This window comes from Mya arenaria, chromosome 8, assembly GCF_026914265.1.
Source record: "Mya arenaria isolate MELC-2E11 chromosome 8, ASM2691426v1".
Lineage (NCBI taxonomy): Eukaryota > Metazoa > Mollusca > Bivalvia > Myida > Myidae > Mya > Mya arenaria.
Window position 1 is genome coordinate 22,383,219 of NC_069129.1, and position 15,543 is coordinate 22,398,761.

General features: G+C 34.4%; 1 protein-coding gene across 1 annotated transcript; it reads right to left on the minus strand.

Moving 5' to 3' along the window:
* Positions 1 to 5,137: 5,137 nt before the first annotated feature.
* Positions 5,138 to 13,037, minus strand: LOC128244067 (uncharacterized). Its single transcript, XM_052962083.1, has 2 exons — positions 12,700 to 13,037; positions 5,138 to 5,285 (listed from the first exon to the last, which is right to left on the minus strand). The coding sequence occupies exons 1-2, from the start codon at positions 13,035 to 13,037 to the stop codon at positions 5,138 to 5,140; spliced, it is 486 nt and encodes a 161-aa protein (XP_052818043.1).
* Positions 13,038 to 15,543: the final 2,506 nt, after the last annotated feature.

Here is a 15,543-nt window from a genome sequence, read left to right on the forward strand (position 1 = left end):
GGACCTCGTTGTACATATACATATATATACATATATAATTATAAACAGTTCGAGGAAAATGTATTATGAAAATGTCTTATTGCCACTGATGCTGTTTTATGTGATCTTGTTTGCTGTTAAATCAAACAACTTTAAAATTAAGATCAGCTAGATCTCTGATAGCTCCATTAACCTTAATGTAACATTTCGATGCCTGGTGATCCCATATAAATTTGGTATAATTTAGGAGATATATGACTGCTGATAACTGAATAACAAAAGCAAGGTATACATATAGTTTTAGTTTTTTCATTTTGTTATATATTTCAAATGAAACGGAAAGAAAATGAGCTATTTGCAATCTTACAAGGTCCAAAATATCAATTTGTTATGTTAAAATTCTGTTATGATTTGGGTTTCTTTTCCTGCACACAAAACCCCTTTAAACGATGCCAAAATAATATGAGATCAACACGCATCTAATAACAACATATTTGTTGGTCGGATTCCTCAACATAAAGAAAATGGTTGGTAATTCTTGTATGTTGTTTGTACGTTAAATTATGATTGCAAACTCTTGTTGAACAATACACTACAACTGTTATGTAGAATTGTTTAAGGAAACATTCAGCCAAATAAGTTAAGGGTCACCTATTATAGGAATTGTTCAATAACTGGCATCGGCCAAAATATCCTTTGAGGAAGATTGTTAACAGCGATATCGATGAAGACGTTAGAGTGTAGGAGAGTATAGGCTAGAGGTATACGTGAATAAAACCTGAATGTAAAACATGTTGTTTCAAACACTGACCCTTGATTAATTTCGTTGTGTGTAATGTATGTTATCTACTGAACTAAAATATATTAACATATATATGTTGATATGATTTATAATGAAAAAGGACAACAGTGACTTTGGTGATGTTTTAGAAAGACTTTGCACATTTTAGTTTTAACTTCAACAGCTCAACATCCTATATTTAATTTCTACTACAGGATATCCGTAACACCGTTGGTAACATCCCAATGGAATGGTACAAGAATTACAAACACATTGGCTACGATGTTGAGGGACGACGCCTGATTAAACCACAGCAGGGAGATAACTTGGATGACTTCCTCAATAAAGTTGATGATCCTAACTACTGGTAGGAAGATTTGGATTGTCTCTCTTGTATTAATTGTATTAAGGTTACTTTCAGGTACAATTCATTGTAAACATATATTATATATCCATTTTAAGTTACAAGGACCATGCAAAATACTTGAAGCTTTAACGCGCTGAAAACTCATTTTCTATACTTTCTGTTATTTGTCTGTTTAGAACTTGGCAATTTTCTTATCAAACCCACGAAAATATTACTTGGTTCGTGGGTCAGGCGATTTTTATGACCTCTGCATGTATAGTTATGACATGTATGGTTTAGAAGAGAAATGGATTTGAAGCCAATACCTGGACTCTCTTGGCCTGCTAAATAGGACATAATGGGACATGATTACATACAGTCTCAAGTCCAAAGTCAGACTCAGCAGGCAAATCTACAAATTTTTATTTAATTGTAACTTTTTTCTAATTCATAATTTATGATAAAATTTTCTGAATTTTATTAATTTTTAGAATTGTCAATTTTTTTTCATTTTTGTCAAACATATGGAGTAAAGTTATTTTTTGTGATTTAATGAAACTGCTTTTCTGTGCCTGAGGGTAGACTCGGACTTGCGACCGTTCGCATTCATGGGCCCTGAACTGGTTTCTACCTCGGAAATGAGAAATTAAGTAATATAAATAAGTGTAAATTGAATAAATGATAAATAACCTTACTGAATAACATAAACTAAAGCCAAGGCAAATCCTTGAATATGGTGTTTGATCACTTAGCCTACGAAAAAGAATTTTTAAGCGAATGACATTAGAGCCTGTTTATAAATCATTCGTAGGCCTTAAACTATTGGATAAGAAAGCTGTAAATCTAACACTGGTGTTTGGCATGATTTTTATAAAAAAACTGTTTTGTATGAATGCCAAAAAGTACAAGCCCATCAGCATTATTACTAGCCTTTTACCTTAGGGCAGGTGTGTTTTTCCACTGACTGGTAGCTAATAAATGCTTTCATTTTATCAGGCGTACAGTTTAAAACAAGTTGACCGGTCAGAACATTGTGCTGAGCATGGAATATGTCGAGTTGATACAGAATCTACAGATAAAGAAACATCCAGTACTCGCTAATGAGGAACAATATGAGGTAAGCTATTTCCTCTTTAGCATTTTGAGATTTGAATTAAGACACACAATCACAAAACACACTGCGCTTTGTGTACCAGTCCATTTTTGATATGATGCTGTAAAGTCTTATTCAAGCATGCCCTCAGCAACGAAGGAGTTTGTTTCCCAAAAGATTCGATTGAAACAGCTTTGGAAGTGAACATGTTTGTGGTTTATCCAGGGCTATGTCACAGTTTAACACTCTTTTCATTTGTTTGACGTTTTTTTTTATTTTAAAATCCGTTTGAAATACAGGCTAACTACAATGTGCAGAGGGTATATAGTAAAAACTAGCTTGCTTTAAAGTCATACGTAGAGGTGAAAAAGGTCATAGATTTTTCCCCCATGCTATGCAGTGGGAGACATTGTTTTTAGCTTAATGTTTTGGTATTTGCTCTGTATCTCGTCAATCCCGTAAAGGATTTTCATGAAACTCGAATGTTTACCACACAGATGATGTGCAGATCCCATATTCCAGTTGCACCACTGCAGGGTCAAGTTATAGATATCTACTGTGTATCTCCTAAACTCCTTGAAGGTTTGAATGATATATGGGATAAAAAATCTCGTAAGGACATCGGATGAAACATGTTTTCCAGTCAGGCCATCTCAAAATCAATACCACAGTTCAGTGTAGGGGAAAAGGAAGAGATAAGTGATTGATCATTCTCTTAAGACGTAAAACCATTATAATGTAATGTGGCGGGGGAAGCAATTTACCTGGTTCAGGTGGGTGACTTTAATGCTCATTTGGCTATTTATGCAGTCATGTATTTGTAAATAATGTGTTGTAGGCAAGATAGTGACAACAGTGCATGGTAAGAGACATTATGTTCTGTCCAAAAATAACTGTCTAGTTATTGATTTTTAGCTTGTCTGTTGGGCTGTTGTAATAGCCTTGGTGTCTTTGGCGACAGTGGCGGCATCAGCTACTTCGTGTAAAAATATAAACCTTGCCCATAACTTAAGGACTGTTGCAAAGTAATCAAATTGTACTTGATACACATTTTGTCAGATTCTACACGCATATGAACAGCAAGGTCCATCACTCTGACTATGCTAATTATTCAGTTGTGCCTCATGCAATGTGATATAGCTGATAATAAATGTTCTATTCAGCCTATTTTACCTCTACATATTCTGTAGAGTTACTGGTATATCATAGCGTAGGTTCCGAAGATGATTTACTGGTTGAAGGCAATGGTTCTGCTAGGGAAGACATGTTGTACTATTTTCACATTAAACATAACAAGCTTGTTTATTCACATTATGGTTTATTGAAATAAATAGTGCATATTAAATAACCGATTATTTAAGCATAATGCTTAATTTAGGAAACAATACAAATGATTAGTTATTGTTGAAACAATGATCATAGTATAAAAAATCACTTTATCCTGATCATTTTGTATTTTCTTCTATCATCATAAAATAAAACCCTCTCCAATAACATCAATTAAATAAAAACAAATTCCTTAGCTAACACATCAATACACTTAAAAATGAAATGTAACACACACAATGCACACATGATTACAATGATAGTAGGTTATATCTGATTTCTGTGTAACAGTGTTTCCATTCAACACATCATCAACTAGATCTCTATTCACAACTGATTCATGTTGTAGACCTTTTCCCTCTGTCTCTCTACTGAAGTTCCACCACCAGAATATTATCTTGCTTTCCCCCAACAATGAGCCTGCCAGTGTATGGGCTGTACCAAGCTGCCTTTGGACAGTTGATACCATCTTCTTTTCTGACCAGTGTGGCCAGCTTCTTCTTGCCTTCCTGATCAACCTGTACCACCATGTTGTTGTGCCATGAACACACAAATACATGGCCATCCTCACTCACATGTACACCATAGGCAAAACGAATGTCTGGATCCTTCAGTGTAGCTAGAACGCTGCCATTCATATCAATTGTAAATAGTTCTGGATCGTAATGGTTACAGATGTAGATTTTATTGCCATCTTGGTTCAAAGCAAAGTGAATCACTGTCTGGCCGCCTGATCTGTTTTCAAGTATCTTCTTGACTTGCTTGCCGGCTTTAGTGTAGATGTACAGGGCTGTTATGGAGCCCACATACAGCTGATCCCCATGGTGCCTGACGGAAGTGCAGTCATGGTCAACTGAGAACTTTCTTGTCATCGTAATGGTGCCAGCTGACACAGTGAGAAAGTGGACCTCATGCCTGACAGCTTCAGGCCAGTTTACTGCTACAGCCACCTGATTTCCTGTGATATGACATATGTCCTTGAGCTCTATAGGAACTTCACACTGGGCTATTACCTTATACTCCCTGTTTAATACCTTCACCTTGTCATGGCGTTTATCTGCAAGAATGATCTCTCCTGTTGGAAGTTCCGTTATACCAATAATAGAACAGACATTTGTTTCCGGCTTGATTTTCACATTGAATGTTGATTTCTTCTCAGTCTTGAAAATCCTGGAGATATGAGTATGTTTAGAGGACTTATTTTCGGACAGCTGATGTCCAATCTGTATTTCTTGGACGATGCCTAGTATGTTAAAATCAGACAGCAGTTGTGTAATTGTGGTTTCAGACTTGAATGTTGCAGTCAGTTCAGGTTTGGTGGACAACTCCTGGAGCAGGCTCTTGGCCTCTGCCATCTTCTTTTCACACTTCCTGAAGCTAATGTAGGAGCTTGGTTCATCGTCCTTGCACTGGGCTTGGATGGTGTCCATCAAGGCCTTCAGCTGGTCATGTATGCTTGTACAGGAGTCAATGTCCTTCTCTAGTGTGTCATTCAGGTTAGCCAGGACGATGTCCATCTGTTCCACTGTCTTCTTCTCCAGTGCATCCAGCAGCTGGTTCAGTTTCTTCCTCAGGTCCTTGATCTTTGTCAGCATGGACTTGCCAGAGGTCTTCAAGGAGCCTTGGTTCTTCTTTCGACCTCTCTTACCTGGTTCAGACTTGTTGTTACATTAGCAACCTTAGATGGAAGCTGCTTGAAGTCTGCCATCTTGTGGATGCCCTTGGCCAGGTCTGAGATCAAGCTGATGCTTCTGCACATCCTGTTGTTGAGATAAATAAATGTAGTGAATGCGTGATGGGAGGTCATATTAAAGAATAAAAAATTGTATGTGTGACCTGTCTTTGGATTCTGTGAAAAGATAAACAAGTTAACTTAAATACTTTCATCAACAGGCCATTGATTGAATTATACCTAATCATGAGTATGCAAGGGTTATTTTGTCTAAAATTATGATTTTGTTGTCTCTTGGTTTTTCCATGATATGGCCTTGGTGCCTTTCAACTTTTCTTTAGGCCACACCAAATTAATTTTTGGTTCCAAAGATTTACCATACCTATTTGTTTTAGTTTAATGCCTCTGAAGTGGCAAATAGTAATCAGGCATCCATCTGTCAGTCCCCACTGTATCCGATCGATAACTGAATCAAGGGACCTAAACCTTGGTATGTAATGACAAGCAGATGCTTTAAGGTCAATTGGTCAAAGGTCAAGATAGTGGTGACATCAAGCTAAAACTCAATTTCCGATCAATAACTGAGGAAAGCTGTTTTTCATAGACCTGGTAGGCAGATTGGTAATGACCAGCAGATGAACCCTATTGATTTTAAAGTTGATGTTTCAAAGGTCAAGGTCTTAGTGACCTCAAGCTGAAAATACGTTTTTGATCAATATGATATCTGAAGAACGCTTAGACCCAGTAATCTTAAACTTTGTAGGCAGGTTTGAAATGTCCAGCAAATTAACCATTTTGATTTTGATGTCAGTAAGTCAAAGGTCAAGGTTATGATGATCTCAAGTTGAAAATCCATTTCCTATCAATAACAGACATCGCTTTGGCACATACACCTTAAACTTTGTAGGCAGGTTGGTAATGACCAGCAGATCAGTCACATTGTTTTTTAGGTCATTGGTCAAAAGGTTAAGTTTATGGTGACCTCCAAGTGAAAATCCATTTCTGATCAATATATGAAGAACGCTTAGACCAATTAATGTAAAACTTGGTAGGCAGGTGGGAAATACCAGCAGATTAACCATTTTGATTTTGAGGTCAGTGGGTGAAAGTCAAGTTTATGATGGTTTTAAGCTGTTTCTGATCAATAACTGAAGAACATGAAGGCAAAGAGAAGAGTTGACACGCACTAGAACTTGCAGTGACTTATCTTTTCCATGTACATTACTATGCTATTGTTACAAATCAATATTTCAGTTACTTTATAAGAAGGTAGGTTAGTTCATCATGAAAATATGTTACATAATCAAGGCTGTCTGTCCATGTGTAGTCTCAAATACTAATGGCTACGAGGTCTTTAAGGAGCATTTGTCACACTCCTGTGACGTTCTTGTTTTTATTTTGCCAACTTAACTGTTTTTAAGATCTTTTTATAAAAAATGATAAAAAGCAAATCCGTGTAAATCCATGATGCATCAAACAGAAAAACATGAAATATGTTATTACTTATCACATGCTAATATAGCCATCACATATTTTTCTGTATTACACATTTTATAATAGAACACTATTTCTATTGGTCAGAAAATTTATTTATATAACTAGTTTGCAAAAGTAATGATTGCTTTAAATGCAATATTCTAGCAAGTCATGCGTTAATTTCTAACTTTGTATTTATGATTGGGGTTTATTTGAAAACAGTATTACATTTTTCATCTGAATCTTCAGAGTACAATGGTGACATATTGTCTTGAGTTCGTAAACACATTTTGAAAGACGTACAGTACTTCTTGTGTATAAACAGAAAATTATGTCATGAACACATAACAAAATTTGGGCCTCTGCTTTTTGATTGTTCGTTAAACAAACCCACCGCTAATAAAACATGATTTCAGAAAAAAATTGGAAATCCCAAACTTTTTATTCCCTCAGCTCCGAATTTTTCCTGTCGATTAAAATAAAACGTCGGGGAAAGAAAGACAACTCCTTCCACTTAAACTTTTTACCGTTTTTATAGCCAGTGTCTAAATGTCATCCAATCGTAAGCTCTGATTTTTGTATCCAGACGATTGATTGGACCACAACGCTTGAAGAAACATGGCTATTTCTCGGACAGCAAAACAGTAAATTCATTTGTTAAAATAAATGAAAATGATACTGTCTCCCATATTATTAACACAAGCATTCCCTCTAATACACTTGTAAAGAATGTTTGTGGATATGGAAAGGCTGGAAATGCAGGTAAACATTAAGGAAAATCGTCATACCAAATGACATTCCGGGCACCCTGTTGATACAATTCGGGGTCAAATGCATTGTCATAGAGAATTAGTCAAAAACAGAGGAAGAATACGTGCCACCTACAAAGACTGTCAATGCATTTGATATAATGATGTCCACGACAAAGAAATTTGATTGGGTACCTTCTGAAAAGTATGTATTCTGGCAGTTTTTGACTAAATGTTTTTTGTGCCTATGCCAATGACCCTTGCTGTGTATAAACCGTGGAAGAAAAGTGTGCCCTGGGATTTGAACGCACAACCAGCGGAGCACTAGCATGGCCATCTAATAATAGGATTCAGACTCATGGTTTGGTCTGAAATGGAGTTTGAAAGTCATTTTGGGACCAAATCAATTGAGCTTGTGAACAGTTTTTAGTCAGTATTAACTATCATGTGACAATTTAAATAAAACTTTATAATTGTGATCAATATAGAACTGCTGTTAAGATTTAATGATGTGATCACCATTCAGGCAGTTGTTCAGTTCAATTTTACTGGATATGAAAATCTAATTATTTTTTTCATTGTAATTTTTCTGGATATCCTTTTGTATTTCACTTTAAATGATCAAATTGATATGTGGTTTTGAATCATTCGGGGCACTACATTTCTGGAATGCATAGCACGGGAAATGGCATTCGGCTCATTGTCACAAGAACAGGTGAAATTTAGTAGGTCGATCTTTCTATTTTCTACTGGAAAAGCATGTGATATAAAGAATCTGACACTAATCATCATATCATACACAATTGTATTCAACTCATCCATGAAAGGCTCGCTTACTCACATTTTTTTCCTGAACTCTTTGAGTTCAATTGTGTATCATATGACGTCTATTTATGTCTAAACACTTCTGAGAGACTGACACAGTTGTATAAAATGAATTATCTTTGTGGTATTTCCTTTATAACACACTTGCAAGGGACAATTAATTAAGTTATAATGATTCAAGGTTATCATTCTTTATGCTCAAATATGGAAAATTATATGTATATTCTTATTTCACCCGCTTATTGCTTTTCATTTTGATCACAATCTGTATTTCTGTGAACTTTAAGTTAGAGCTTGTGTAGATTAGATTTGGTTGTTGGCGAGGACCTGCTTTAGATTTAATTTGATTTATGATTTCTTCAAGTTATAAACAATGAAAATAAAACAAGATTAGACTCATCACAAAGGTTTTTAACATTCAGTTATGTTTGCAGAAGTTACAACTTGCTTTTCTCTTAATCTTAGCCACATAACAGCGATTCTCCATTAATTGACGCAATTTTGAAAAATTCCTGTCTCCAACATTACAAGAGCTATAAAATGTACAAAAAAGCTTAATCATATCTAATTAAGAGTTAAAGAATAACTTTGAGATGTTTTTAGCTGCTTAGCCTAAATTTTGTAGTTTAAATACTCGACGATTTTCTTTCAATTTTATCTGAAAAACGATTATAACCACAAAAATCTGTCGCTTGAGATTTTTTAATAAAAAAACTATTATAGTGTTTTTAGACGATTTTTCGTATATAATCAATAAAGTACCCATACATGATAAGGATTGCAGCAGAAGTTTAAGTAAGAGATCAATATTGTCCGCAAATCTTATCAAATACGGCTGTCGCCGAAATGTGACTATGCTACCGTAACGATTTTAAACTAGAACACAACAATGCTAAAGTGTGTTATATTCTTTTGAATCCGTATCAAATATAATGTCCAAATACTATATTTGGTCTAAAATTAATAAATAAAACTCCTACGGTAAAACAATTTAACACAAACGATTTTATTTTAGAAAATACGAATGTCGCGTTTAAAATGCTATGCCTCCGTAAACAGCCGCATATACTCCAATGTACTTTATATAAATCAAATAAAGATTGAAAAATATTGATTTGTATTTCTTGAAATGAAACAGAGTAAAATAAATGCTATCGGCATAGAAAAGTGACCAGTGTGTCCCACAGAAGCCTTATTTCACTATGTTTCCGTAACGACTATTTTCCGTAACGAATCGATTATCCTAAATGCGGTACAGTATATGGTTCAAATAACCGCGTGACTGTTTACCTCTTCATCGCCTCCGCTGACACGTCATAATTATGTCTGCAAAAAAAATGTTAATCGACTTTTTGTGATAAAATTCCGTAAATAAAGGTAAGTGAAAATCACTGTACTTTTTTATTATGATAAGTTGAAATATATTTTACTTGTATAAGCAGTTTAACTGGTGAATTCGATTGCAACTATTATTTGCAGAAAAGAAAAGGGTTGAAAGTCGTAAGATGACGATGTTTATATAGAATTTTACCCGTTTTAAATATCCGTAACGGAACATAGGTTATTATTGTGACATCATAAGTTGATGTGATATATGCATTTTATCCATAGGCAGTTGACAATTTGAAATATATTATTGGTTTTAGAAATGGAATAAATATTTTAATGACAAAAGAAAGCCCCGATAAACAAACAGCCACAAAAAAAATGTTACGGAAGCATAGCATTTTACTAGCTTTTTGTGCACCGTAAAACTAATATTCAGAATGTTTATTAAACAGGTTCAAATGAGTTTTTCAAGAGTAAGATGTATGCAAATGTTGTTCAATATGACCTGGAAATCTAACATGTTTTGCATTGTGCATTGTAAAGTTGCAGCTTTCCGTTACGGAACATGGCAAATTTGTTACGGAACATAGTACTAATAAATGCTCTGTTTAGAATGATTTTTTTAATTGTATAATCCCAAAATTAAATCGTAATGTCCTTTTAATTATCTAACAGTTTGTTTATGATAATAATGATAATGATAATAGTTATAATGATCATTATATTGAAGTTAATAATCATGATGATAAATCATGATACAACAATGCTAAAGTGTGTTATATTCTTTTAAATCCGTATCCAATATAATGTCCAAATACTATATTTGGTTTAAAATTAATAAATAAAACTCCTACGGTAAAACAATTTAACACAAACGATTTTATTTTAGAAAATACGAATGTCGCGTTTAAAATGCTATGCCTCCGTAACTGCCGCATATACTCCAATGTACTTTATATAAATCAAATAAAGATTGAAAAATATTGATTTGTATTTCTTGAAATAAAACAGAGTAAAATAAATGCTATCGGCATAGAAAAGTGACCAGTGTGTCCCGCAGAAGCCTTATTTCACTATGTTTCCGTAACGACTATTTTCCGCAACGAATCGATTATCCTAAATGCGGTACAGTATATGGTTCAAATAACCGCGTGACTGTTTACCTCTTCATCGCCTCCGCTGACACGTCATAATTTTGTCTGCAAAAAAATTGTTAATCGACTTTTTGTGATAAAATTCCGTAAATAAAGGTAAGTGAAAATCACTGTACTTTTTGTATTATGATAAGTTGAAATATATTTTACTTGTATAAGCAGTTTAACTGGTGAATTCGATTGCAAACATTATTTGCAGAAAAGAAAAGGGTTGAAAGTCGTAAGATGACGATGTTTATATAGAATTTTACCCGTTTTAAATATCCGTAACGGAACATAGGTTATTATTGTGACATCATAAGTTGATGTGATATATGCATTTTATCCATAGGCAGTTGACAATTTGAAATATATTATTGGTTTTAGACATGGAATAAATATTTTAATGACAAAAGAAAGCCCCGATAAACAAACAGCCACAAAAAAAATGTTACGGAAGCATAGCATTTTACTAGCTTTTTGTGCACCGTAAAACTAATATTCAGAATGTTTATTAAACAGGTTCAAATGAGTTTTTCAAGAGTAAGATGTATGCAAATGTTGTTCAATATGACCTGGAAATCTAACATGTTTTGCATTGTGCATTGTAAAGTTGCAGCTTTCCGTTACGGAACATGGCAAATTTGTTACGGAACATAGTACTAATAAATGCTCTGTTTAGAATGATTTTTTTAATTGTATAATCCCAAAATTAAATCGTAATGTCCTTTAAATTATTTAACAGTTTGTTTATGATAATAATGATAATGATAATAGTTATAATGATCATTATATTGAAGTTAATAATCATGATGATGAATCATGATTAAAAAGTTTAAGATGATTATTAATACTAAGTTTATAAATTGCACTGGTTTTCTATTTCAAAATGGCACTATCAAATGCCGAAAGACATTGAAAATGGAGACAAAAGCAGAGAGAGGAAAACTACGAATCATACTTTAGAAAAGAGAGAAGAAGAAAACAGAAAAATTATGTCCCCACTTATGAGTTATCTGGTGAAAAGAAAGAGCAACAGCGACAAAAATGTAGAGAGGACTACTAGAAACATGCAATCAGGGAAATGGCTAGAAAGAAGAAATCAAAGAAAGACATTCATTTTCAAATATTAGCCCAGATATTGACGAAGTACAGCTGCAACAACAAGATCAGCGAAGATATATATATACCCCTGTTGTTGTTGTTATCAGTTACTTATGGTTTCTTAGATTATGTGAAATTGTGACAATGATGCTTCAATGAAGCTTAAACGGCTAATCAAAAACATTATAATTTTTTGAATGCATTGTTCACACATTTGCAACATTTACAGTAACTTATGTTCCGTAACAGAATGTGATTATTGTTGGTTTAACATTTGTGTAGCAACATTTGTTTGGCAACGTTACATTAATTAAAAGTTATGCTTTATTTGTGTTCTGCTTCTATCTAAAATATTAATTGACCACCTTAATGACGACATTTCTTGTTTGTGCATTACATCTAAACAATGGCAATATTTTTTTTTAAATCTTTGCTTATAATACAAGCTTTTTACATCCCGGATATACAAGTTTCAGAAAGAGATATGGTATATACTATTGTTATTAAAGTTAACCATTTGTCTTTATCTTCCCAATACCTTTGTATCAAATCATTCAATCTAATGTGTTAGTAAAATAGTATTTCCAAAGATATTCCGATGATTAATATATGTTCCGTAACGACGCATTTTAGTGGGTAACTTCATAAGGTTTCTGTAGACAAACGGAGTGAATTGTGTGGGTTAAATTTCTACACAATTTGTCAGAGGTATTTAACTTTAATAACAAAGTAAAGACATCGTTATATAAGAAAGTCAGAAAAAAAAATGCCCCAAATGTGCGTAACTGATGGGAGAACGGCTGAAATCCTATAATTATCAACGATTTAATAACTTGTTAATATTACTTTGTCTGAATTCTTTGATCATATTAAGTAAATCACAAACCTGTGATTCAAGCTCACACAGAGGTGGCAGCACATCTCATCGTGGTCCTCACACAGAAGTTCAATGACCTTACGAGGGTGAAGGTCACATGAAATGAGAGTGTTGCCCTGCCCCACCCACTTGTCCACATCATCACAGCCCACAACAGCATGCTGTTTAAGGATTTTGGAGTGAAATGTCAGGCATTGGTCACAGTAGTACTTCGAGCATTCCCCACAGAAATACTTGGCCTCAGTATTAAGCTTGTCCTCTTCACACGGCGAGCAAACAAACTCATGGATCAAATCAGATGCCATTGACATTGGGTCTTTCACGGACCCTGTGAGCTTTGAAGCCATTTCAAACTAGAAAGTTTGAGTATTTCATGAAATATTTAAATGTCACAACTTTAAGCAAGATTCCAATAGTCTTTGCATCAACAATGCTTAGGATTGAAGTAAAATATCTTCGTTGATATCTGTTAGCTGTGAACATCACCTTGAAGTTGAGTTATTTAATATTGAATGTTTATCACCGTAAATTTAAACCTACCAAAGGTTCGGAGATAAGAATATTGATTCAAACAGGCCATTTACTGCATTTAAAAATGTTACCTAGATTCAAAATCTTTTGACCCAACAGGGCTCTACAGAAGCATCTTAATTTAAAATTGTACCTTCTTCTAAATTCAACAATTTGCATGACTGTTTCATGAGATCATAAAAATTTCTTAAGATACTCCTGTAATTTAAATTTAAATTTCTTGTCCGGAGCAAAGTTTGAAAACTACGGAATTTAATTAAACTTCGTACAATGATGAAGCACAATAAGAGAAAGTGTAGTGTACAATGACCGTAACTATAATTCAGCTAAACACAAAGTCATTGTCCTATGTAACTTTATCTTGTCCGGAGCATAACTTGAAAACTTGAAGCACAATGACAAATGTGCAGTGTACAAAGAACCATAACTCTTCAATTATTACAAATTTCAGGGTATTTAATTCTCGATTTTTAGTACGATAACGATTTCACATTACCTAAAATTCAAGCAAAGAAGGTATAATAGCATTTAATGGACATACATACTGCTCTTTTAATTACTTCTCTACTTTTGTCACTCAACATAAATGAATAACTTAACCGTTAAATGATTGCCAAGTAAGCTTATGCATTTCACCACAATAAAAAACCTTCAATTATTTTGTCAGGACTATAACTTCTTAATTACTCAACAGATTTAAATTAAACAATACACTTTTGTTAAGCATGACAAGTGCAAATACAGTGTTCAATAACCTCGAAGTTGTGGCTTCTTCTCAATGAAATACTTTGCCGTTCCTGTGTCCAGGCGACATTTGGGGGTATTCGGGGGTACTCCAGTAACAGCTCTAGTTTATATTTAAAAAAATCTAGGCTTTTTGAAGCAAAGATTATATCAAAACTTATATAATCATATACACGACATATTCATATAGGTTAAAAGGTCTCAACAAATGTTTTGGTCCTTTCCTCCAAAAAAACCTGTCTGACATGTTCAAGTAATAACGTCATAACATCACTTGCCTTGAAGGGTAAACATGGTAGAAATGTAAAATTCAATTATAAAAAAAATCATCATCTCTTCTCTAAATGACTACCTATGATGAGAGGAAGATATGGGTAAATTTACAAAAAGTTGTCTAACAAACTGCTTTCACAGATTTAGAGTTGGAACACAGCTTCAATGACTACCTCAAGTGTACTCGTTTTGAACATACTTTTCTATCAGCTACAGCCTAGTGATCTGACAGCTCGGACCCTTGAAAGTAAATTATACGTTTATAGTTGGTGATGTATGTTTTGATGTGATTTATTACCATAAAATAAGGCTTGTTTGGATATGTTTGCATTGCCCTTGTGAAATCAATAAATATCCTCTATATATCTGCCTTAAATATTACATTAAAAATGTATCTGCTAAATATTGTGCTAAGTTTCGATATCTTCTTACAGTCAACACATACAATCTGCTAGCACTGGTGTATTTACTGCAGTGGGTCGAGTGTGATGTCATTGGATTGGTCATGCATTGAGTGGCAGCTGCAGTTACCATCCTGGTCATTTACATTTATAATACGTTTGCGTGCGCTATAACAAGCATCTATATATTAAGTATTGCTGTTCTATATCACAACGTGAATATTCAACAAAGCGAAACTTTTGCACAAATTACGCACAGCAACGCAATAAAATTAGTATTCTACTCAAAATTTGATAAGGATCACTTGATTAGTTATTTGTAAAAACTTAACCAAATAAGCACGCTTATTTAATTTCAAAGCATTAGTGTTATCCCTTCGTAGGCCTCTAGAATGTTCGATGATATTGATTGTATTGCTACCAGCGCGTGCACGGCCGGCACGGAAAAATGCATACCCACGAAATAAGGCGTTTTGGCATACATGTAACAACTTAAACATGTGGCAATTCGCATCACATTGACCCGATACCACATCCAGGAGCGTTTGGACTGGGCACGTCAACACGTAGGATGGACGTTAAACGCATGGACCACAGTGCTTTTTACAGACGAGTCAAAGTTTTGTATTGACTTTACAGATCAACGTTCCAGAGTGTGGAGGGGACGTAATGAACGTTTTGCTCCAGTTTGTGTCGCCGAACATGACCGTTATGGCAAGGGCTCAGTTATGATATGGGCCGGAATCAGCATGGACGGGAAAACAGTCACACGTAATTGAAAACGGTACGTTGACGGCTGTTCGTTATTGTAACGAGATCCTGGACGTTTATGTTCGTCCGTATGCAGGTGCAATCGGTTCCGATTTCATTCTCATGGATGATTATGCGCGCCCACACAGAGCAA